This window comes from Lepisosteus platostomus, chromosome 10, assembly GCF_059453375.1.
Source record: "Lepisosteus platostomus isolate fLepPlt1 chromosome 10, fLepPlt1.hap1, whole genome shotgun sequence".
Taxonomy (NCBI): domain Eukaryota; kingdom Metazoa; phylum Chordata; class Actinopteri; order Semionotiformes; family Lepisosteidae; genus Lepisosteus; species Lepisosteus platostomus.
In genome coordinates, this window is record NC_142620.1 from 43,832,611 (window position 1) to 43,857,217 (window position 24,607).

The following is a 24,607-nucleotide window of genomic DNA, read 5'->3' on the forward strand; positions in this document are numbered from 1 at the left end:
TAGACTTCCTCCTGCAGGACAGTGAGGTCGAATGCCAGAGAGCTTCTCTACCATGTGACGATCAAACCTGTGGCGGAAGTGAGCTACTTCACAAATAGAGTCCTTTTTGTTGTCTGCGACAGCTGCATTTGAATTGTCTGATTGTCTAAAAGAGCAACTGTGTCCATTTAAATTTCTCAAGTGTTCTGTTTTCTTGTGATAACATTTAAGCAGCCCTGAAGAATTGAAAACTGCAGGTTGAATTGCTCCTACAAATTACTAAGCATGAGTTGAAGACATAGCTTGGCTCCTTTCTTCTTCATAATGCTGAAGACCATGGAAACTGTCTTGATATGAACAATTTTATGTCCCAGAGGTCTTTACTGTACTTTTGCAAGTATAGAGCCTGAGGTCCAGGAAACCTAAGATAGTCTACTAAAAAGAGTGCATCACATAGCATTGTCAAGGTCAGTTTCAAGGGGGTAGTGTGACATCTCCAGACAATGACACAAGAGCATGATTAATACTTGACAGGCTTTTGCTGTGGTATCCCTAATAGACCAATCAATCAACTACTATAATTATCTGTCCAGAATAGATATGCTGCTCCAAATGTTGCATAAAAAGTATTGAATCTTTCATTAAATTAGGTATTTAAATTCAGAATTTAAGTCTGACAACTCCTTTTTTAATAATAAAGTCTGCATAAATTCTAGGTGGTGGTCAGGCGCCAATTTTGAGGAATCCAAGCTTGAACACATCCAATGTTTGTACAAGGGGAGAACTCACACTGATAGCAAACCTAATTTAGAAAAACACCTGTACAGTATATGGACTCTGAGAAACCTTTGTCATTCATACAGCTCTTCGATGGGAGGGACTGGGGGGAAGCACACTTAATGAAACACTGAATTTAACTTGTAGATTTGAAGAAGCTTTCTTGTTTTTTTGTAGAAATATGAAATAATTTCTTCGTCAAGAAAAATGCAAGCTTTTTTTTTTTTACAAGTGTTGCATGAAAGTAGAAATTTGGCACATCTCAATTTGCCTTCAGCTGAAGTGGAGAATTGCACTGTGTGTCTGTTTTTTTTAGCTGCACATTGCCTTTTTTTTGCTTGCTGATAAAGCAGCGGCGTTTCAGTCTCAGAGCCTGCTCTACCATCGACCACTCATACTGGGCTAGCAAACCCTGGCTCAGCGTTGTGTGATGAGCGCGATGCGAACTGTCATGCCCATGTGCCCGCCAGGATTACAGCAGAAAATGGCTAACGTCCCTAACAGGCATCAATTAATAGAATCAGCAGCAGCCGTTTACAACACGACAAAAATTTCGCCGGCAGCAGACTGAATTTCTTTTATATTCAAAGTCATATCAATTGGGCTATTTTTAGGCAGGCATTGAAATGCAAATAGAGCAATTATTACCAGGTGAACTGGATTAAGGGTGTCTGATTAAATCAAGGAGCCACAGCTCCGTAACCATTGTAGCATCAGCTCAGAAAAGACTGTAACCAGAACCAAAATCCCAAGCAGGTTTTCTTTTCTAGTTAAATTAAGATAAAACTTTACCTAAAAAATACAATTGTTCTTGGTTTTATTTTTGCCATAATGGCAGGATCTTGTACTGGAACACAGCAGCTCATATCTATGCCCCCGGTATGTGAAACAGTTCATATAAGAAGCTGACCACACACAGCTGTGTAACTGGCCATGTACAGTAACTGCTGCTGTTTTGAATGGCTTTTACTGTAACACTCACCATGCAATTGGGGGGGCCTGTCAAGTGGCTCAGCTGCTCAAGTCTCCCAGGTCATGTCACCGGTTGACAGTTGCTGGGATTCCCCTAGCAGTAAATCATTTTAACACCACCTAGAGGAAAGTGGGATTAATTGGTCAGGGCTCACAAAGACATGGCACCCCTTTGCAGCCTCCCAGGTGCCTGCAGGTGATCCTCCATTACGAGGCTGTGACGTGTTAAAGGGCAAAGGACTGGAAGCTGGGCACGTTGGAGGAGTCTGCCCACACTTCCTCGTTCTCCCCTGTGTGCAGCCTCGGCATTTGTTGCTGCAACTTCAGATTAGGTTCGGGGAATCTCCATCCATTTTCTCACCTCTTCTTCCAATTCTGTGTCATGGAGGAGCCAGAACCTATCCTGGCAAGCGATGGGCGCAAAGCAGGGTACACCTCTTTATTTACACCCTGGATGGGACACCAGTCTGTCGCTGGGCACAGACAGACACAAACACACTCACACCAGGGCCAATTTACCCACAAGTCTGTAAACCTACCAGTATGCCTTTGGATTGTGGGAGGAAACTGCAGCAAAACCACATGAACACAAGTAGAACATACAAACTATATACGGGGCCCCTGTGTTGTGAGGTAGCCATGCTCACCACTGTGCCACTGTGCTACCCAAGAAAGAACTCTTTAGACAAAAGTAATGGTAAATAATTACTTATTTTTATTAATTTGGAAATGAAGTAATGGAAAAATGAAGATGCACATCAGTGTACTGAAGATCTAAAGCAGCACAGTTTTTGCTCACTTTAGGATTGTATTTAGATAAAAAAAAGCATGGAAAGTGCTCCTTGCTGTAAAATAGTGTAGTCTGTCACAACTAGATTCTGAAACATAAAAAGAAATGCAAAGTTCCTCAAAGCTACTGATTTTAGTACTTCACTAATTATAATCAGGCCATGAATATCAAAGAGAGCAGAACTAACATATCTTTTTAAAACAGATCGTGCTTTTGGAGTATAGAAATTCTATTTTAATTTTTGTTTGCGTTTCATACTTTAGCTGTTTCTGTCAGATAAGGGAGCATCTGACCTGGGTGATGTCACTGTGGTTTCTGTGAATATGAACAAACAGCTCAAATTTCCATTATGTGATTTACAAGGTTTCTTATTACTGTATCTGACCCACTTGAGCGTAATTATCCTGTCCTTCTTTTCACTCTCTTTTCTTTCATCTTCTAATCAGGCACAAATCAAACAAACTCTGTGGCACAAGTCTGTCCACTTTTCATGTTCAGTGTCTACTTTTGTGCAGTACTCATAAGAATAAGAAAGCTCTGTGCTTATTCATGTATTTTGTCTGAATGGACTAACTGAATATGTAGTGATAAGAACTGGGTCAGTGGTTTAAGTTCTTATAGTGGTATAAAAAATTGAAAAAATCAAGTGATCTTCAAGTTTATTGGGTCAAGTCTTGACTGGGATTTGCATTATGAACTCCAATAATAAACTTTTCTTAGAGAAACATGACAGATAGGAATAAACTTAAAGAATTTTATTTTTAATAAAGTCAATACTGTTCTACCCTCTTGGGTCAAATGAATCTCTTTATTTTGAAGTATTGGGATACTTGGATGACCGGTATCTCTTGTTAATTAGACAGCTAAAGGTTCTGTGAACATCTACCAGTCTGACTTTGACTTCAGTGTTTGGAGTGTGCTGCTCAAAGACAAAATGAAAGTCTAAATGCTGAAGAAAAGAAAGTTTTTTGTTGTTGTAGAAAACAAAAACTCAGCTATTTTTATTTGATTTTCCAGAATTACATTTTAAAAAGTTCATTACTTTTTGAATGCTGTAATGTTCTTGAACAAATCTTTTGTTTCAGAATATCATTTTAATCCATTGTATATCATAATATACTGTATATACTGTATATTATTTACCACCAAATACAGTAATAAAAATGTGTGTTTTGTTTATTAACATTAAGCAAAAGAGATTACTAACATTTTCCTATTGTTTCATTTAAATTAAATACTTTATAACAATATGGGGATTTGTGAGTTAAACAGGCAAACAATACTTGTACTGAACATAAAATACCTGCCATCAGTTTCAATCATATTTAGAAATTAAAATGTCTATTAAAGATAATTTAACAAAACAGTTTTAAATCTGCAGCAATGGATCAACATAAAGAAAGTGCTACAGTACTCTGTAAAATCTCTGCATTCTATAATCTGTTCATAAAGTGTGCAAATCAGATTATGTGAAATACACATTCGTAAATGTCCATGAGAAAGTCGTAAAGTGTGGTTATCCATTTAGCAAGGGAAGTACCTATTGTTTATCACCTCTCTCAGTTCTGCAATGATCAGTGTTATGGAAAGTTAAGAAAGTACTGCACCCCTTTTTATAATTATCAAAACTGGTCACAGAATTTGGATGAAATAGTGTTCATCAGAAGCTGGCACCTTGATCACTTTGCCTGCTGAAGCTACCAGTTGTAGCAATCTAATAAAAAGACAAGAAACAGGTTCAGTTTCTCCTGTAAGCAACTCTGTCCTGAATCACAATTGATGGTTTCATTAAAACATCTTTACAAGGCTGTTATTTAAGACCAGCAAGAGGCGATTGCTTCTAATTATCCAGGAAATGCAAATAAAGGAGTCCCTGACTGTTCAATTTGTGACGTTTAACAATTGTGTCTCTTACTATAAATTAAGTAACAGTGTGCTGGTCACATTGGTCCCTATCAGAGTTCTAACGCTGTCAGCCATAGCTCTAAGTTAAATGCAAAGTATTACCAACAGTTATTTTAGCAAGAAGCTTGCAAGCAAAACCAAAGCTTAAGACAAGCCACCACTTCATCAAGCTCAATTCTGGTTACCACATCAAAAAAGCAACATGTTTGTTTGAAATGTAATCCTGAGAAGTGCGTACAATTTGAAAAAAATTACAGAATAACAACTTCAAATAATTTTCAGTATATTGGGACCGAAGGACTACACTGATGGCCATGACTTTGCATGGATCTTTTTCATGCACCGAAGCAGTTTAGCACAATTTCTGCATTGCAGGTTGGCTTTTGCAAGAAAGATCACTGTCAGCACATTTTTATCCGGTTCCAAGCACCTCACCAAATGAGCGATGCATCTGAGCCAACATACACATGTTGAAAATCCCCTCTTCATGAAGTAGAAAATATTAAGTACTGTAGAACTATACTGTAAAAGAGAAGACCGCGTGCCCGTGATGGAGGAAATGGCCTCCTCCTTAAATGTTAAACTAGTAAACACGGCATTTGCTTCAAGTAACACACTTCAGGGAAGAGTTCCTTTCAAGTTACACTGCTGAAGCTGTCACACCCTGTCCTTCTCAGCCAAGGAGAGGCCTTGTCAAAATTCTGGGCACGCGGCTGTGAATCACTGGCTTGTGAGATACACATGCTGCTGCACTCCAGCCAGGACAGAGAGGCTGCTCACAGATGGAGGCAAAGAGGATTATTAATCAGACTGTGCTCTGATGGCACTGTTAGTCTCGCTGTCAAAGGTGTTAAGAGACTAGTAAGCAGATTTTGGAATGCATGAGGGAGCTCCTATACAAGTCTATTAAGGAGGTGAGCAATTAATGTTTGCTCTAAATCATGGAGGGTTCACACTAGAGTGTTAGAGTGTCTTTTGGCTTTTGTTTCCCCTAAGCTTTTAAGTTTTTAATTGGTCCAACTGTTAAATTAACTGGAGACTCCAAATAATTTAGATATGCCATAACTGGAATCGAGCACAGTACTCAATTTGTTGGCTGTGAAAACCTGCAATGTGTTTGCAATTGAGCATGTTATTAGGTTAATTAAGCTTAATGTGGAATGAACCACAACAACTTTCAGGAACTATATGAAGTGGGGAGATTTTAGAATTTCTTATCTTTTACAGCTGATTATACTGTAAGTCAGCTCAGCTAAGGTTACAGCTCCCTTAGGAATGTCCTAAGATTTGGAAAGGTACTGTTAAAGTCTTCTATTGAATACAGTAATTCTTTTGATCAGGTGATTGATGGGAGGCAATAGGACAGCCCTCTGGAAAACACTTTTGACTCCCTTGAATAAGATCACAGAACTTTCCCTCGTTAAAAATCTAGTAAATTTGGTAGTTGCTGCCATTTTCTGTTTCCACTTTAAAAATATAGTATTGTATCTGTTCATTAGGTCCTGGCTCTGATTTAGGAACAACCAGACATCTGGTGATTGTATAAGTGAATACTTAGACTTGACTATTTGAATATTTTACTTTAAATACTTTTCTCTCAATTTAAAATGTACTTGACACCAGTCACTGTTGTTTTATACAGAAGCATGTACTGTAGCTTAGAACATCTTTTTGGGAAGCTATGACATTGATTATCACAGATTTATTTATGAGTAAAACTCCTTGCTCTGCAAGATAAAAAGCATAGCATATCTGCAAGATAGAATATTGATTTGTTTGATATGTTTACAAATATAAACCTGTTAGTATGGTTTAAGCATTTTGTGAATTTCAGGAACAATGCTGACTATATTAATAGCAGCATGAGTATCTTCATGCAAATATTTTATGCAGGGTCTGGATGCTTGCATTGAAAGGGACATTTTCCATGTTGCCTTGAATGATACATGTATTTTGAATTTTGTGGCTAGTCTACTGGTACTATTGATTCTGCTGCTTGTTTGACAAATCAATCTTGTATAAGAGGTTAATGACTGTGGAAGCAATAAGTGATGTACTATTTACAACAGTGTTTCTCAACAGGTGTGATCACAAAGCACTCAAAAACAGAGAACTGTAAAGCATTGAGCATCCTAAGATATTCAATGGGATGGTTTGCAAAACTAGAAGGCAGCTTCGACCTTAGGTTTCTTCTCTGGATTAGTGAACATTACCCATAGCTTGTGATTTCCTTTTCCGTTGGAAGCAATTATTTATTATCTCCATCCATCCTTTTTTTCATCACTTTATTCAAGACAGGGTCACAGGAAAGCCAGAGCCTATTCTAGCAAGCCAAGAGCCCAATGTGGCAAAATACCCTGAACATAACACCAGTCCCTCGCAGGGCAGACTGACACAGATACCAACATGCACACACTCACAGCAGGGCCATTTGTTTTCAGACACCACTTAACCTGACAGCATGTCTTTGGCCTGTGGGAGGAAACCCAGGTGAACACAGGGAGGACATACAATCTCCAGGCTGATAGCACTCCAGGCACTGAACACAGGGCCCTAGTGCTGCGAGGCAGCGATGCGAACTACTGCACCACCGTGCCACCATAAATGTCACCATAGAAACAAAAATAAAACAACGCAGCAAGAATCCCGTCTGTTTCTTAAGGAAGTGCAAGGAATTCCCCCAGATCCAGCTGAGGAGTTGTGTGCCCCCATCCTTTTATTTATTGCTTTTCTAAGACAAACCCTGCTTTAGAGACATAAAATGTCTGTTCGGTTTCTTTAACTTCTCAAAGCTCTGTGATTTCTCTGGGTTTTGATTGTGTCATGTTGGCTAATTTTAAATAATTTTAAGCCTGTTTTTTTTTTTCTGTTTAATTCAATATATTTGTTTCAGGGGTTTTGCTTCTTAAATGAAATTTAAAAATGAAAGTTCTGTTCTCCTCAAAGATTTTCAGCATTAGCACACACTGTACACTCCATAAATAAAATGGATTGAATAGTATCAGATGACATTGGTATCTGTTGTCCAATATTGTAGTGGGGCATTCAATGGGAATTGTCTTTTGCCGATGAGCTGTAAAGACATGACTTCAGCTCTTTAATCTCTAGAGATCGTGATGATTCAGGGTTGCAGCCTTGGTAAGGAAAGAAAAAAAAAGCTGTAGCGATTATGTTTCATATATACGGTCTCTGCTCTCTGGGTGTCTCTGATGGGTATTCTCTGGAAACGTGTCCCCAACCAGAGAAATTAAATTAACTCCTGTTCAAGCTATTGATGACCAGGTTCAATAGCATTCCTGATCTCATCTAATTTGCTGTACTGTACCTTTTGTTATTCTGTTGATGCAGTATCAGAGATCATGGGGGATGAATGCATTGTTGAACTACAGTACTAAACGAAAGACCTATTCTTTTCTTATTTACACAGATTTTTGTTCAAGAGCATTGTTTTTCCCTGCTTATTAATTATTCCTTTTTCGGGGGGGAGCACTGGAACCAAGATAGCTCCACAGTCCCCACTGACAGGTAGTGGCTGTAAAAATGAGGTTACCAGCATGTAATCACATGGAAATATTTTTTTTTTTTGCAGAAGCAGCCTTAATCTGTGGGAAGATATAAAATCTGTCACTTTCAATCACAACTGCAGGGATACAGCAGTGTCTGAGCTGCAGTTAAATGTTCATGACCCCTGCTGACTGCTTCTAAATTGTTTTAGTGTTTATTAATATAATAGAATGGAACACCAAACAGAAAGCATATAAACAAGGCTAGATAAAATCTAGCTCAAAGCTACAAGAACTCAGACAGATCCTTAAAATGAATGTTTATCTAGTGCTGGTTTTATAATTGAAAGATTTCATCCCAATCACTTTCTAGACTAAAGTGTTTTTCCATCATATTCTTTTAAAGTCATGAGTCGCTATAGTTCCTGTACTCTGCTGCTGTTTGTGCCGGGCTGTCAATGTTTTCATAATACCTGAAATGTAGTTTTTATGCTGTTTTGGGGAATATTTATTACAACTCAAAGGGCATGCACAAAGACAGTGCCTGTTTTAATTTTGAGGAAGGATGGTTTGTCTATGCTTTTCTTGTTTGTAGAATAAGCGAAGCTTATGCATTCTAGCACAGTCATAACCTAAGTACACTATGATTAAGTTCGTAGGTTTAGGGTCAAAATATTTTGTCAGTTTTCCAGTTATGAAAAATCTGTCTTTTGACAAACAGTCTCTTTCAGCTCAGGTCATTTGTTTAGAAGTGGCCTCGAAAAGCCCAGACCCCCACACTTCATAATAAAGAAAAAGTACAGCAGGTGCCCAAGGTACACATTTTCATCTGAAGAACATATCACAGGAAGTGCATAGCATTGAGAATGTGCTGAAATGAGCTGTTCTACAGTAGTTTCTTTCGGTATGAGAGAAATACAAAGGGGACGATCAAGTGAAAATACAAGAAAACCTTGATCGCTAACTGCATTAAACTGCATAGTGAAGTCAGCGATGAAACCTGCACTGGAGGCTGAAGGTACTGTAGGACATGTACTCTGCTCCATGCTTTAATCACAGACGATTACAAAAGACAGATTGGAACAGTATGATGAAAGCAATCAGCTGGCCAATGCAAGCTGCTGTATCTTACTGAAGGTTTAAAAGAAGAACCATAACTGTACTTCAATATGCCTGGGCTGTATTTTCATTCATATAGCCTATGCATATAACCTTACTGCTTATTTTAGCTCTTTGATTGAGCTGATAACGACAGCAGCATATTTCCATGGCTAAACCCTTCGTAAAGGACTGATAAAAAACACTAATTAATCTGTCACATCATCTATATCATCGGGGGGTTTTTTCTAGCAAGAAAGCTGTTGCTTTTTTTTTCTTTTTAATTTCTATTAATACATTGCAGAGCTATTTTGGAAAGGAAGTGGTTTTCTGGGTGTCGCCCACCCCCGCATTTCAAAATATGGTTAGTTTAAAAAAAAAACAGAAGAATCCCTGTAGTCTGGTTTAAAAAGCTGCTTTGTTGTAACAGCCTTGTTACAGGGCAGACTAGAGAGTGAGCTGCAAAAATTACAAATGAGAAAACAGATTGTCACTGACACAAATTCTTAACTTATCCAATATGAAAACTACAGTACTATTAGTAACAACGAACTACAAATAGTGGGAAGTACAGTATGTAGATAGCATTAATATTTTGAATAGCCTCACCATTTATAACAAGTGCCCACAGTTTTGCAAGAAACAAACGCATTAAAAAAGTGGAGGTATTGACTGTCCTTGAATCTGTACTTGCTCTTATATACAGTATATTAAATGTCATGTCTGCTTCACAGACTGAAAAACAGCAGTAACAATGCTTTTTTTGGGAAGTAATACACACACAAACATATAACCCACAGAAAATGACATTTAAAAGATTGTGGCCTGAGGTCAGAATTTAGGAAAGCCCCTTGGATAAGGTACAGTAGTGGAGTACTGGTGTACTGGTACACAGGCCAAGAGCAGACTGGTCACAATGCGCCTCTCTGCATCATAGTCCTGTCTGAGGTCTGCTGGACAACAGTTTCTGTTCTGAAGGGCACTGGCTTTCTTAGTGCAGCACGAAGCACCTTTGCAAGAGCCATAGCTGATGCACTCAGACACGACCTCTGAGTATCAGCCTTCAGCCCAGTTGGACTCCTGAACTGCAACTTTGGCTGTTGCCATAGCAACCCACACAGACTTATGGCAAACTACAACAGTGGCTATATCTCCTGTTCACAGAAGCCCTGGAGAAATCTCTGAAAAAGGTGCACTGCTGACTGCTTCTGGTGGTTCTTTACCTGAAAACTTCTACTAGTAGTCTCGCTTTCCTTTGCTATTGGCACCAATGATTCTCAAGTAGCCCAAATCCCATCTGAACATGTCTGGAACACCTGTGTGGCTATCTTAAGAATAGGTTCACTTATGGGTTTTCTTTTCCAACAAATATTTCTAATACTCGAGACTGAAGAGTGAAGTGCTGCCTTCTGATAAATGGGAGTCCTTTATAAATCGAAAGTGGTTTTACATAAGAAGAAATGAATACCTTGAATTATATTATATTAGCAACAGTAATACTAGTCAACAATAGTGCAATGTAACAAAGGTATTATATTTTCAACATTGGCTGTTCTGAGGGGGAATTTTGTTTGACCATTCCTCCAGGCCGAATTGCTCTATGTCCTCATGACCGTGTTCTTTAGTTCAAACCACAAATGGTCAACTGGATTGAATGAATCTGAAGGGCAGCTACTGTATCTGTTCTTTTTTAAAGATTGTGTTAAACTGATACACAAAGAGAAACAAGCAGTACCCAATACGTAAATCAGATTCTTAAATGCAGCCTATTTCAATCAAAAGGTCAGTCTAGAGTGGAGCAGGAGTGGTGGCACTGTGGCTATGGATCTGTGCCGCCGGCCGGCAGAGGAATTTTACTCCGTTGGGCCCCTGAGCAAGGCCCTTAACCCCAGCTGCTCCAGGGGCGGCCATATAAATGCCCCTGAGTGTCTGTGTGTCTCATGGAGAGCAAGCCGGGGTATGCAAAAATACCAAATTGTACAGTATACGGCTAATAAAGTGATCTTACTGTATCTTGTTTGATATCCTGTAGTAATTCAAACTGTGTAAATGTAGCTGTCCAGATATGCAGATCCAGTGAAGCAGCAGTAGAGTTCTGGGTCTGAGCTGATCACTCTGCTGCAGAGAAGCACGTGTGTCTGCCATGGAAGAGTTATACTTGAACAGAGGGATCAGAGGGCAGAGAGCTGGCTCCAAGAGAGCTGACAAATACAAATGACTGCAGCACCCATTCACAGGACCAGCTGGCCTCAAGTGCTTCCCTCTAGTGGGCATATTCGGTACTGTGTTCCCACTTAAGCTTTTATTTAAATTTCCTCATCAGTTGCCAGAGCCACCAAACCCATCCCTTAACCTTGTATCTTTCTAATGGCTTTTTGTTCAAGTGAGGGCCATCTAATGTTTGTCAAATTGAACCTTTTTGGAGATTTGTGAAGAAGTCATTAATGTAACAACATGTCATGAATGCAACAACAGTAGAATATGCTTCTTTAGGCAATGTTGTCTATTTTCAGAATTGACTTCCAGTGCATGGCTGACTTCATATGGAAAACCATTGCCTTTAAAAAATAAATTCTTTGTTATTGACATAGTGAAGTGATGGATATATCACAAGGCAAGAAAATGTAATATAATGCAAGAAAATAAACCTTAAATGCATTGTAAGAAAAATTACTTTTATCTTCTTTCGTATATATTATCCTAATATTCTCCAACAGTTGATCTGGTACGGTCAGCCTCATTTAGGAGCTTTCTGGTTAGACTTGAAGCATTGACAAAACTGAATCCAAACAGAGCAGAACCCAACTCTCTCGTCAGCTAAATCCATTTGGATTTTACCTCTAAGAGTTGTGCAAATTTGTGGACTGAGCCCAGCTGTAAATAACATATTGATTTCTCTAGCTGTTTTTCACCATACCCCCCTGGCACGTCTTATCTTTTGAGTTCTACGAAGATTAGCTAGCTAGACAGCCAAGCTGCAGTTCCTTCAGCAAATCATCCGTAATGGCTACATGGACATACAGTTTTCATTGTATTCGACATACTTCACTACTTGGACATAATGTATTGCATACACCCTGGACACATAGCAGCTCTATTTATATTGAGTTTTGTCTGAGTCTATTTTATTCAATTTCTCTTGCACTATTATCTATTCTTGCAGTACTGTATGTAACCTTATTTTGTAACTTTAATTTTGTGATTTGTATCCCCCCCGTGAGCCTGTAGAAAAGACATTTCATTGCCAGCAACTACTGCTGCAGTAAACTTTAATTGATTGATTGATTGATAGAGCTCCTGTCATCTCTGGGACAGGATTAATCCTCTGATGAGCTGTGGGCTTATCTATCCCTTGTGGCTCATTATCTGCAAACAGAAAATAGTCACCTTTCTCTCTGGACTCTCCAAGCACAATCCTAAGAGAAATGAGAATTCACATCAAGGACAGAATTTAAAATTCTTACAGCCCAGCACGTCTTTGTCACCGATGGTCACGAAGAGGCGTAAATACAAGTTTTTTCCTTTTCACAGATGAACTTCATTTACCTCCCACATACCAAGCATAGCGTAAAAGATGATTGTTTTCCTGAATGACACATTTTTTCTTTAGCAGTGATGGGTATGTTCGATGGTACATAATAAGGTGTATGTGTTCAAGGCACGTGGTCAGGGACTCAGTTTTGGACTAAAAATGTGCCTGGTAGCCAAGCAATTATTAGAATGATGATGGAATTTGCAAACAGGGGACAGGAAGACAAGAATCCAGTGTGACAGTATGATTTTATCGACACCTCTTTCCATCTGATAAGCAAAATGTCTTACATGAGGAATATTTATGGATGCAGTGCATAGACCTGATTTAATGTACTGGACTTTGAGCTGTATGTTTGAGAAAACAAAATGACTTACTGTATCTATTGCATTTGGGCAGGTCACTCCTCCCACATCACAGCCTGAACTGTTTCACCTTCTCTTCCCAGACCAGTGCTCAAGATGCAGGTTTCCAAACGCATGTGTCAATATATTGGCATCTGTCTTTCCCAATTAGAAAAGCAGATGTTAAGTGTCAAGTTCATCTTTCATTATGTTAATTTAATCGCCTCCTAGTTCGTCCAAATGGTATATTGATTTTGTGGAATTAGAAGATTGAGATTTCTTTTAAAAAAAGAGTAAGATGGAAAATCCTTTGGATATTCAGCCTGCAATCTACCTTAAAAAGTAGTTCAGGTGGGTAGCTGCGTCAGCATGCGTAGGCTGCAAAGGAACAAGTAATAGGTTTATTCCATGCTGAAAAAAAGAAGAAAGAAAACAATGTTTCGGCCGTAGAGCCTTCTTCAGGTGTGAGGTGTGAGGTGCTCACACCTGAAGAAGGCTCTACGGCCGAAACGTTGTGTTTTCTTTCTTATTTTTTTTCAGCATGGAATAAACCCATTACTTGTACCTTAAAAAGTGCCTGGTTTACAGATTTGATGTATTTGGGATGGTTTGCACAGAAGGCCAAATCCTGGCTGGTATCACTGGGAGTGAGAGCTGGCCGTGCCTTTGTTTAAATAAATAAATGAACATGCACCATCCTGCTTCCTCAAGCTGACGCCTACATTTTCCAGAAAGTACAAGCCTGTCATCTGTAGCTTTAGGACCATTCCAAAAATAGCCCTGCATTTATTCTTACAAAAACCATGCGGCAAAATCTCTCTATTGTTAAAGCCTGTCACGTAATTCGACCAGGTTTAGTGTTTGTTCCTGTTTCAGTTATCATCTTGCTCAGCAGGTTACCCAACACCATAATGTAATTCTATTTTTAACACTGACCTGCTCTGTATAGTCTCTCAGCTCCTTACCTGGGTGGCTGTATTGGGTGGGACTGGTGGGAGTGGCTCTTGATCCTGGAGAAAGCAGCTCCTTTGCATATTTCACCCAATTGGCTGGGGGATTCTCAGGTGGGTGTGTCCCACACACCTGTGGGCTCCCCCGTGCAGTAAGTAAGAGCATCCCAGGTCTTATTCACAGCTCTATCATGCCTCTGAACTTTACACCCAGCAGCTTCCCTCTCCCCCCTTCCCTTTCACAATCAGTGACAGAGGGGGGCAAAATGAGACAGAGGAAAATGAGCAAACAGGATCCACTCAGAAACAGACAGGTTTGGACACCCTTTGGCTCTTTATTTTTACTCTGCTGATATCTCTGTGGTCTTGAGATTGAACTGTTTGCAGTGGTGGCTCCTGTGGGGATGGGACAGATTAATCTGCTAACTGCCGCTGATTTATTTACCTTTAATGAAAGGGAACGTTTTCAGAGCAGATGCCTCCTGCTTCAGCTGTAAGCTTTTCTGATTTCAGTTTCTCGAAAGCTCTTAATTATTTCAATTATCTCAGTATTTGCTCAGGTAATCTTATCTGTGGCTCAGTCATGTCACAGCTCTTGACAGGAGGTACATTACAAGACAGCATCTTTGGAAGCCTGAACTCTCACATCTGTCCATTAAAACAGAACATTGCATCAGACAGTTTAACCGTTATAGGATCTAAATCAGTTGGGGACTGAGAGGCTTTCTAGGCATTGACGTTTTCCAGAAACCGGCTTTCATATTTTTGAAAGAGACTACATTTCTGGAGCTCTCAGGACTGAGAATTTATGTGGGCCAGTAAGCCTCAGGATTAGCTGACACTTCTTGAATTTTCTCTACAGTCTTCCTTTTCTTGCAGGCTGTTGAGCCTCTTTGGTTAGAGTTTGCACCTATAATCAGGAAAGACAGCTGTTTGAATGTTTTATTATTTTATGAGTAGATAGACTGTAAAGCAGTACTGTGGTGCACTGCTATCTTCATCTTATTTTAGTGCATTTAGTCCTACATTACTCATACACTTTGTGCTCTGCTGGTTTTAAATAGAAGCCTCTAAGCTTGGAAGTGTGACAGGACAGACCTACTGCACTGAAATGTATATTGCGGTGCAGTATAGTACACTGTGCAATTCGACATCCAATATATCACTGCCCAGAGCAAAGTTTGAGGTGTTGCCTGGCCACAGTGCCTACCCAGAGCACTGAAAGCCTGATGTCTTGATTATACTGTACTTGTAACATGATTCTCATCACTCTCCTCTACCATGTCATACTTACTGCAGTACAATGTTGTCTTGTCCCTCTTTTCTGCTTTGCACATCATCAATGAAACAGAGCCCTGACTGACTGAAATACGTCGTTCAGGTCCAGACATACAGTAGATTGTTTTAAACAGCTACAAGGAATCTCTTCGCTGAGATTCAAGAGAAATCCTTTACAGTTACTTATATTTGGTGTACAAAATGTGCAATAAGATAAAATCACTTTATTAGCCATTTACAATCTCTTGCATTAAGAATTCATCTTTTCGCATACCCCAGCTTGCTCTCCATGAGACACACAGACAGGGAGAGAAGCTTGGGGTCAGAGCACAGGGTCAGCCATTTATACAGCGCCCCCAGAGCAGCTGGGGTTAAGGGTCTTGCTCAGGGGCTCAGCAGAGTAGGATTCTTCTGCCAGCCACAGGATTTGAACCTGCAACTTTAAAGCCACAGGTGCAGATCCTTAGCCACAGAGCCACAACTCACCCAATAGACACAATACACACATTACAGAATAAGAAAGATAGACAGCAGCTTTCATGAAAACAATTACCTCCTTTCTTCCAATCCAAATTTTTTAACTACCTCAGTGTTTTGTGCCAAGCGTTTACAATCCTGGATGAAATTCACTTACAGTATTGCTTGGAAATTCACTTTTTTAACTATCTGGAGTAAGGTTATACAGTTCTGGATACCTATTTCTTTGCAGTAATTCATAGAAGGTTGCACCTGAAGCACTAGAATCTGAGCTTCATATTAAGGCAGCCTTAACAATGACAAGATAACATCTATAGTAAATACAAGCTGTAGAGGGTGAGTTCTGAGAACATCTGTTGAGTTTTCAGAACAGATTGCGTATTCAATAAAACTAAATTCTCATACAGCCACTAAGACATAGTCATACCTTATTCTTGGTTCTGTGAATTGAATTAAAGCATTCAGGAAAAGCAATTTACTCTGTTTTGTTTTGGAAGAATATGCCAAGGTCTTTATTTTGCATTTATAGTTTGCTTTTTTAGCCTCAATGTCATACTTTTCTGCATGAAACAGGTGTTCAGTCTTGAATCTTAGATATAGTATAAATGATGAGGTCCTAATGCAGATCCCTGTGATATTTTGCTAATTACATCACCCTAATTTGAGCATTCATCCCTTATCATCCCTTATCCCTTATTTTCAATTTATTAAACAATCCAAACATACATTTCCCAAAATGCCTACTGCCTGTAATTTGAGAACATTATTAAAAGCCTTTCGAAAGTCTTTATAGACCGGATCATGTGCTTTCTGTGCGATCATTACTATTGTTGCTTGTTCAAACAAGTTAGTTAAGCAAGACCTCTATGTTGACTATTGCCTAGGTTCTATTACCATATAGGTCCTCCTTTACTTTAGATTCATCCATAATAATTGTGTCTGAATTCTAACATGTAATAGAAGAATGGCTTTTTAGGCTATAATTAATTGGTTCCGTGTTGTCACTCTTTTTATGGATGGGTACTACATCCAGTCCAGTGCCTGGGTTCTTTTCCTGTCTTGAGCAACTGCTGGAAGAGTTGTGTCAATAGCTTATGAATAAATTATTGTTTCCTTTCATTTAACTGGTAAAATGTCACTGGGCCCCAGAGATTTATTAATCTTGAAAGCTTCTAGGACCCAATATACTTCTGCCTCTTCTACATTAATACCATTGAGTAGAAAATTTCATCCTTCCGCTGCCTGAGGCATGTTGATGATTTCTTCCTAAGTGAAACCTGAGTGAAATGCTATTTTAGTACATTAGCCTTTCATTGTCTAGATGTTTCCCTGAATTGTCTCGGATGCATATTAGATTACTGTTATTTAGCTTCCATGGCAATATTACATCCTATCCTTTTCTAATATCATTTTTTGTGCTTGTGATTCATTGTACTCCGTTCCCTTAACAAGATCCTGTTTTTTTAATCCTTTTAATGAAATTGTTTCTTTTCCCTTGTTCGCCTTTTCTAATTTATTTGTGGAACCATTTGGAATATATAGTTTTTTTGTTGACCTGATCTTGGGATACTTCTGTTCTGTTTCAAGCATTTGTTTCCCTTCATTATCCTCTCATACCATGGCTCTGTTTCATTCACACAAAGTCTGCTTTAAGTTAAGTGATTTAACCTAACTCACTAAGATTCATATAAAATGCTCCTGAATGCTTGAGAGAAAAGACATTGTGAGATAATTGTGTTGCTCCTGCTTGTTTGTGCATGGTACTGTATTTGACATTACCTCCAGTCAGCAGCCAAAGTGATGCTGTCTGGGGTTCCAGGGATATGCGATGGACCGTACACACGTCTTCATCATACATAACATAATATACCTGGTAGCCATCTCAGTATCTACAATCATGAGTTGTTTTTCATAAATCATTTTTAATTCCATCCACCCATCATTTTCTAACTGCTGCACTCTGGACTGGATGCTGGTCCACCACAGAGCGAACACAATCATGCACACACTCACATCAGGGCCAGTTTTCCCAGAAGCCAATTAACCTACCAGTATGTCAGTGGGAGGCAACCAAAGCACCCAGAGGAAATGAACACGCAAACTCCATGCAGACAACACCCCAGGTCAGGAATTGAACCCAGGGCCCAGGTGCTGTGAGGCACCAATACTATTCACTGTGCTCCCCTTATATCGCTTCCATTTGCAGTCTTTTTTAATAAACACTGGCACTTATGGTATGATGAGTTATTTTTAGTTATTATTTTGTAGATTGAACAGCTGGAATATTTAATATTCCAATTTACGTTTGCATTTATGTATTTCGTTTTCTCTCTTTTCCCCTATAAAATTAATTTATTAGGATAGTTATCTTAGAATGTGAGTACCTACAATTGTCTTATTTATTATATGTGTCTCTGGGCATGATCCAAATCATCCTATAATTTATTGTTCACATTCAATCGGACACAGACTACTAGTTTTTCTTCAGAATTGGTACATTTGGTTCATTGGTAGTACATTTCTCACTTCTTCATCTGATCTGCTATGCAGTGGGTCTGTGTGCTGGTGCAGTATCATCCAAGCAGAGCTGTACTTCACTGGAGGATGAAGAGTCCCTCCTGAATGCAAAACACATTGGAATCTTGGGATAAAATGGGAATTTGGAACAGTGAACATAATTAATGGGACATCAAAAGCTTTAGGTACATTGAAAAGTGCTTGTGTTCTCAGTTTTGACCCTGACCTAAATTGAGTTCTGAGAGAAACCAATTGCTGTATTTTTGTTGCAATTAAACCTCATTCTATTTATAGAAACCACAGAATTCATAGAAAAACAAGCCATGCACCTGACACATGGCACGGCTTGCAATATATTGGCTTCATAACACAAAATAACCAACAGTAAATTGACAGCACAAGTTGGGGGTTGTGTGGGAATGGAAAACAAACAATATTGTTGGTTATTTCTGTAGTGTAACTTCTGATACATAACTACAGTTTATGTTATAATTGTATTAAAATCTGCCTGAATAGAGCCCTGTGTTATTAGATTCTGGTTTAAAATTAGGTCCAAGCTCGGGCACACTGCATACTGTTGTAGCATTTAATTGCCTCTTCCTCTGTCCTGTAATGTGGTTGTTTAGTTATTTCTTCAATTATTTAAATTGCAGTACAGCAGCAGGTTGTCAGCAATTTCTAGCCTCATTAAAGACTATGTAGTGGCATTATAACAGGAGATGTTGTCTTTGCTCTGATGTAAAATCATTTATAGCCTGAGCAAACTAGCTTGTGAATAACAGCTGATTTTAGTGAGATTTCTTTTCTTACACCGAGATCTTAACTTTTTCATTGTGAATGTGCTATTTAGTAGTTTAGTTTTGGTCCTTTAGCACTGAAGCATTTATATACTCCATATATGTATATACTCCTACATATTATTTATATAAATATACAGTATATGTTGATATGTTTTTTACAGAATCATATTCTATTGCTATCACTTAAGATGAAATCATACTCTACACCCCACTCTATTCTTTTTTTAATCATTTATACACAACAATCCTTATGTACAATCCAGAATTTACCCCAAACTTTCCAAGCAGTTTCCATGTTGTAGGTAAAAATTGATTACTGCACAGCCATGTGTTGAACTGAGTGCATGTTGAAATTAACATCATAGCTAACGAAAGTGACTAACTGCAGCCCCCACTCTGTGTTTCAGCAGCAATCTAATGATGATACACAAAGCTATGACTGCTCCTAAGAGAAGCAGAGGCAGCAGAAAGCCCAAACAGTCCAGAAGTGATGTTTATATAGCTAACCAGCACTGATATATTGTGTATATGCCAATACATTTGGCTCAGCAGACTAGAATTTCTGGCTGTTGCTCAGTGCATATGTATGATACATATGTTTTACCAGATCTCTGTTATAATTTCCCTGTTTCTTTGAATGCCCACTACAACAGACCCTTTGCAGGGACAGAGGCAGCAATCTATTATTAAGGAGAATTCCTTGGGCTTTGGTTTCATTGCTTGCTCTGTGTGAGGACTGTCAAGGTCTGCAATTAGAGCACAGAAAACAGTTTATCTCAGTGTCAGACCATCAGGATAAAAAGGTACCCTGTCTTTGGCTCAGTTTAAAATTCACTGAGCGTTCCTTCAAATGTATTCCATGTGCCTCATAAAAATAGCAAAAAAAAAAGCACTGCAGGGTGGATAGCATGAGTCACAGAATCAGGAAGTGTCTTACAGTGTTAATACAGCCTTGACGAGAAGCCAGGATGCAGGTCAGCTTCTCCTATAGGTGTTCAGTGTGACAGCAGCTTGAGGTTCATTCGTCACATTGTGCCACCCTGAGTACTGCAGTGCGTTTTCTAGCACAGTGCTGCCCTAAGATTACTTGAGCTTAATAAGCATGCCTATTGCTCATTTACGGTATGGAAAAACATGATGAAAGAACATTACTCTGGTGGAAAAAAAAGTTTATTCTATATATTTTAAATTCTAAGTAAAATCTATCAGCTTTCCTTAAATATTTAAGATAAATGCGTCATCTGGTTTTTCATGTTTTGCTTTTCTCACTTTTATATAACTCTGAGAACTGACCTTAGTTTGTCTCCCTTCACTGTGCATTTGGTATTTTAACAAGTCATGCCATGGTTCTCAGAATTTCTTTTTAAAACTGGATAAACAAGAGGGAATATCATTCCTGACAGAAGTAATGTACAGCACAGAAAGAGTATTTTTTTATCACAGAGTAATTTATTTGAGCTTTTTTACTTTGAGCAGTGAGACTGACAAAGGTAAATACAAAAGTGTACTGTAGATCTAGAAATCGTTATGAGAAAGCTAGCAGCATCATTGAGAGCAGGACAAATAAATCAGGACAGAGTGCTAACTTGAGAATTGTTGCTGCTGTCTCTCAGCCCTTGGGCCCTGGGTTTGATTGCAGACTGGGGTGTTTGTCTCTATGGAGTTTGCATGTTCTCCACATGTTTGAGTGGATTGTCCCTCAGTGTTTGATTGGCAGTCCTAAAGTGGCCCTTTCTTTGTAGTCCTGCGATATACTGGCTTACTGTATGTGAGGGTGAGGGAAGTGTTGCCCATAACCCTCAGATGGATAAATAGTGTATACTGCATGAGCATGTTACATTTCTATAAGTACATACAGTTAAATTTAATTAAATCTTTTTGTCACCTCTCTCTTGGCTTTATGTCTGCCAGATTAAATCCCCTCCAGGAACTTTTTCCTGAAATGATTGAAATCCATTTTTGGAGTTTGCAAAGTGTGGCTTGCCACGAGCTTCCAGCTCCTTTCTGCAGTTTAATGACAGTGCCTGGAGACATGGAAATAAGAATGTGCTATAACTAGACAGTTATGCTGAGCTGTTTCTAACTTAAAAATAGGAAAGTAACACAGGTGGTAAACACTGTTAAATTTGTTTTACAGCTTGTTCTCCCTTCTTGGCATTGAGAAATGCCTTCCTCGTGACAGGACCTAACACACTATTACTGTGACAGCATGGGGTCTGTGTCTCCACTCTTTAAGTGCTTCTCTTGTTATCTTTCTTGACTTGGTGAAAATAAATTGCCCTGTTGTTTAAGGGAAAAAAAATGTAGCTAAAAATAAAACGCGGCTTTATAAAATATGAGCCACAGCAAGCCTGTGTTTTTGCCTGCAGCCTGTTATAATCCATTTGCAGAAGTGCATGCTGAAAATGGCAGTTCACCTCACACCACCATAATGCTTTCATCATAGCCGGAAGATCTACAGGCTGTGAGCAAACAGAGAAAGTCTGTCCTGAAAACCTTTTAAGCATTAAGATTTGCCCACAACAAACCATAATCACAACACGAGCTTGTAACCTTTGTCTTTCAAGCTTTTTGTAAGCTTGTGTCTTTCACCATGCCAAATGTTATTTCTTCACCAATGGTTATGAAAGAGACTTTGTTTTGACACAGGACTTGAAGAATGTAGTGATATTTGCACAAAAAACCGCCTGTATTTTGCCATAATAATCAAAAACCAAAGTGTTTTTATCAGTTGTGAGCTAGAAGTCCCCAAAAGCAGAACAGTTTGAAGGACAGCAGACTCTGTAGGCCTCACCCATCACCCCACCACTCTTCACTCTGTAAGCAGAGTGTTTTGCAAAGGCCTTTTTCCATTAAAGTCCTCAAAAACAGAACCAAACAAGAACAGATGAAGACAACACCACCTCCCCTCACCATCATCGATGGTAGTCTCGATGGTATTCATCGTCGATGGCCGGCCCTAGCTTTTTGGGGACCCCTCCAGATCACGATTTATCAGCTCCCACCCCTAACTTATTTTACTATTTAGAATAATTAAATACATGAATTATATAACTTATATAACATTTATTAACCACATTTGCAGACCATTGTAATAAGTAGCTTGCAAACAGGAGGCACACATTTGACAAAGATAACGTATTTTTACATTGAAAGTAATAATGTGAAATGTGAATCTGTTAACTTTTAGTAAAACACCTAAAGTAGTCTACATGTCTAGCTAGAAAATGTGGCTTGTCTACTATTCACTAGTTACATGAATCTGTAACTCTGAAGCTTTAATGAATGAAGCCTGTCCTCTTCTCAGCATTCAATGGGTAAGTCCCTTTGGAGGACAGTGTGCAACATTTGGTTACCAGGTGCAACTACAGGATTTTAATTTTTAACTATTAAGCAATATGTACATACTTTACACAATTTGAAAAAAAAACACCGTTCAGTGAAGTAGCAACTGAAATCGCAATAATGTACTCATTTAAGTCATTTACTACATTGACGGTAAAATAAACTGCTGCACTTATATTCACGACTAATATCATTTTAACAAACTTTAACAGCTGAGAATAGTACAACAACAACACAAAGAGCCATGGAAGGAATTTTTGGCTCACAGCTGAATGTGCTGATTAAAAAAAATGTTGTGTTGCACATTGAGGGGGCTCCTTGGTAGCATCGGGGCCCTAGGCAGTCACCTACCCTGGTGGTAAAGATATAAATCATATGGAGACAGGTCGTGACAGAGCCATGGGCACCATGTTCTCTTAACCCCACAAAAATTAAGTTACGTTCTGGACATATAGGCCAGTGTTGCTCAAGTATAGACCTACCTACAGTACTTGGAGAGAGTAAAGAAACTCAGTGCTCAGAAAAGCCGGTCAAGAAGAAGACACTTTTTTGACACAGAACAATATCTCATGAAAGTGTTACTGACACACAATCAGATGGCCACCCACATGTAGGTGAATGTACTGTAGGTGAATGCTTTAAACACTGAGGGTTGCTTTAGAAATTTACCCATGGATTCAACATGCCTGTCTGAGCTATGAGTTTCCCACAGTCTGTATCCCGATTTATTTGTATTCGAATGGGTTCACAGTGCTCCGACACTTGACTGTTTATATTACCCATGCTACACCAGAGTGAGAGCTTTAGGAAAACCCAGGATGACACAACTGATATGATTCCCTCTGTGTTCTGATGACTACTTCTTTCAACAAAAAGCTGAATATTTTTTAAGCAAGCTACCTAAACATCAGAAAAACACACAGAAGTGGAGTGAGAATTAACTGACCAAGAAAGGCATATACAGTACAGTATAGACTGCAACTTTGATCCATGAACATTCCCTTCACATTTTAAGAATGGGACATCATCATATTTTATCCATCTATCCATTTTCAACCACTTCTTCAAATTCATGGTCACAGGGGAGCAATCCTGACCATCAACGGGCACGAGGCAGGATACACCCTGGACAGGAAGCCATTTCATCACAGGCCACACATAGAGACAAAGATGCACACTCACACCAGGGCCAGTTTTCCCAGAGGCCAGTTTACCTATCAGTACTGCATGTCTTTGGACTGTGGGAGGAAACCAGAATACCTGGTGAAAACCCACGTGAACACAGGCAGAACATACAAACTTCATGCAGATAGCACCCCAGGAATTGAGCCCTGGGTCACTACAAGCACTACGAGATAGCAATGTTAACTACTATATCACTGTGCCATCCAGTCTGTTTTCATACTGAATTCTATTGAAACATCTTCATGCCATGCATATCTCATTTTGGTGTAATATGTATTTTTTTCACAATGAAACTTACTGTTACTAGTAATTACAGTTCACATACAATAGCTATGAATTACCATCCAGAAGAGTCCAGAGTAGCAATTTCCTTTCTATAACTTTGTACACAATATTCTAGACAAGACCTTATTAGTGCATACATTTTTCATATTACATCTATTGATTTAAATTCGGTCCCAACTACAGTATATATACCAGCATTTGGTTTGTTGCCTTTTTATTTGTTTCCCCATATTGTCTAGAAGATGTAAATGATGCATCGACATAAACAGCCGAGTCTTTTTTGTAAGTGGCCTCTTCAGTATTTACCACTTTGAATTTGTAATGTTTGTTTTACCTGCATCCAGTAATCAGTCTTTGTCTACTTTAAACATCATCTCTCAGATGTTTGCACAATCGTGATTTCTATCTAAAAATTTTTAATTTCATTTGCTACTTCTATGGTGTTTGCTAATCCTCCTAATTTGGTAGCATATGCAAACTTGACAAGTCAACTGTTTTGGAATCTAGATCATTGATATTAATTAAAAAGAGTAGTAGTTGGATCCCTGTGGTAATACACCAATTATTATTAATAATTAAATGTTTTTCTGTATCCTCTTTTTTCTACATAATAACTAATTCTCAATCCAATCATTTGCACTTAGCTTAAAGGAACATTTATTTTCATTAATTTAAATAAATGTAAGGTGGCTGGTACAGTGACTACCTGGCAAGGAAAAGGGCACAGGCTGTGAGACAAGGTGTTTGAGAGGCAGCCATAAATTCGAAGACAACAGTTGGAGATCTCCAATACACACTGACATCTTCAGCATCAAAGTGTCAAAAACTACCATTCAAAGTTGTGGCTGGGTTTCAAGGAAGAAATATTTT

General features: G+C 38.8%; 1 protein-coding gene across 9 annotated transcripts in view; it reads left to right on the forward strand.

Annotated features, from left to right (window-relative positions):
• Positions 1 to 24,607, forward strand: part of LOC148653757 (diacylglycerol kinase eta) — an 84,802-nt gene that overhangs the window by 23,470 nt on the left and 36,725 nt on the right. The window contains exon 1 of one of the 9 annotated variants that reach the window (XM_088649108.1): positions 14,038 to 14,164. The exons of the other annotated variants lie outside the window; for them this stretch is intronic. Coding sequence (XP_088505234.1) covers positions 14,042 to 14,164 — 123 coding nt within the window. The 5' untranslated portion in view covers positions 14,038 to 14,041. Of the gene's footprint in view, positions 1 to 14,037; positions 14,165 to 24,607 lie in introns of those variants that run through there. 9 annotated transcript variants of the gene reach the window in all.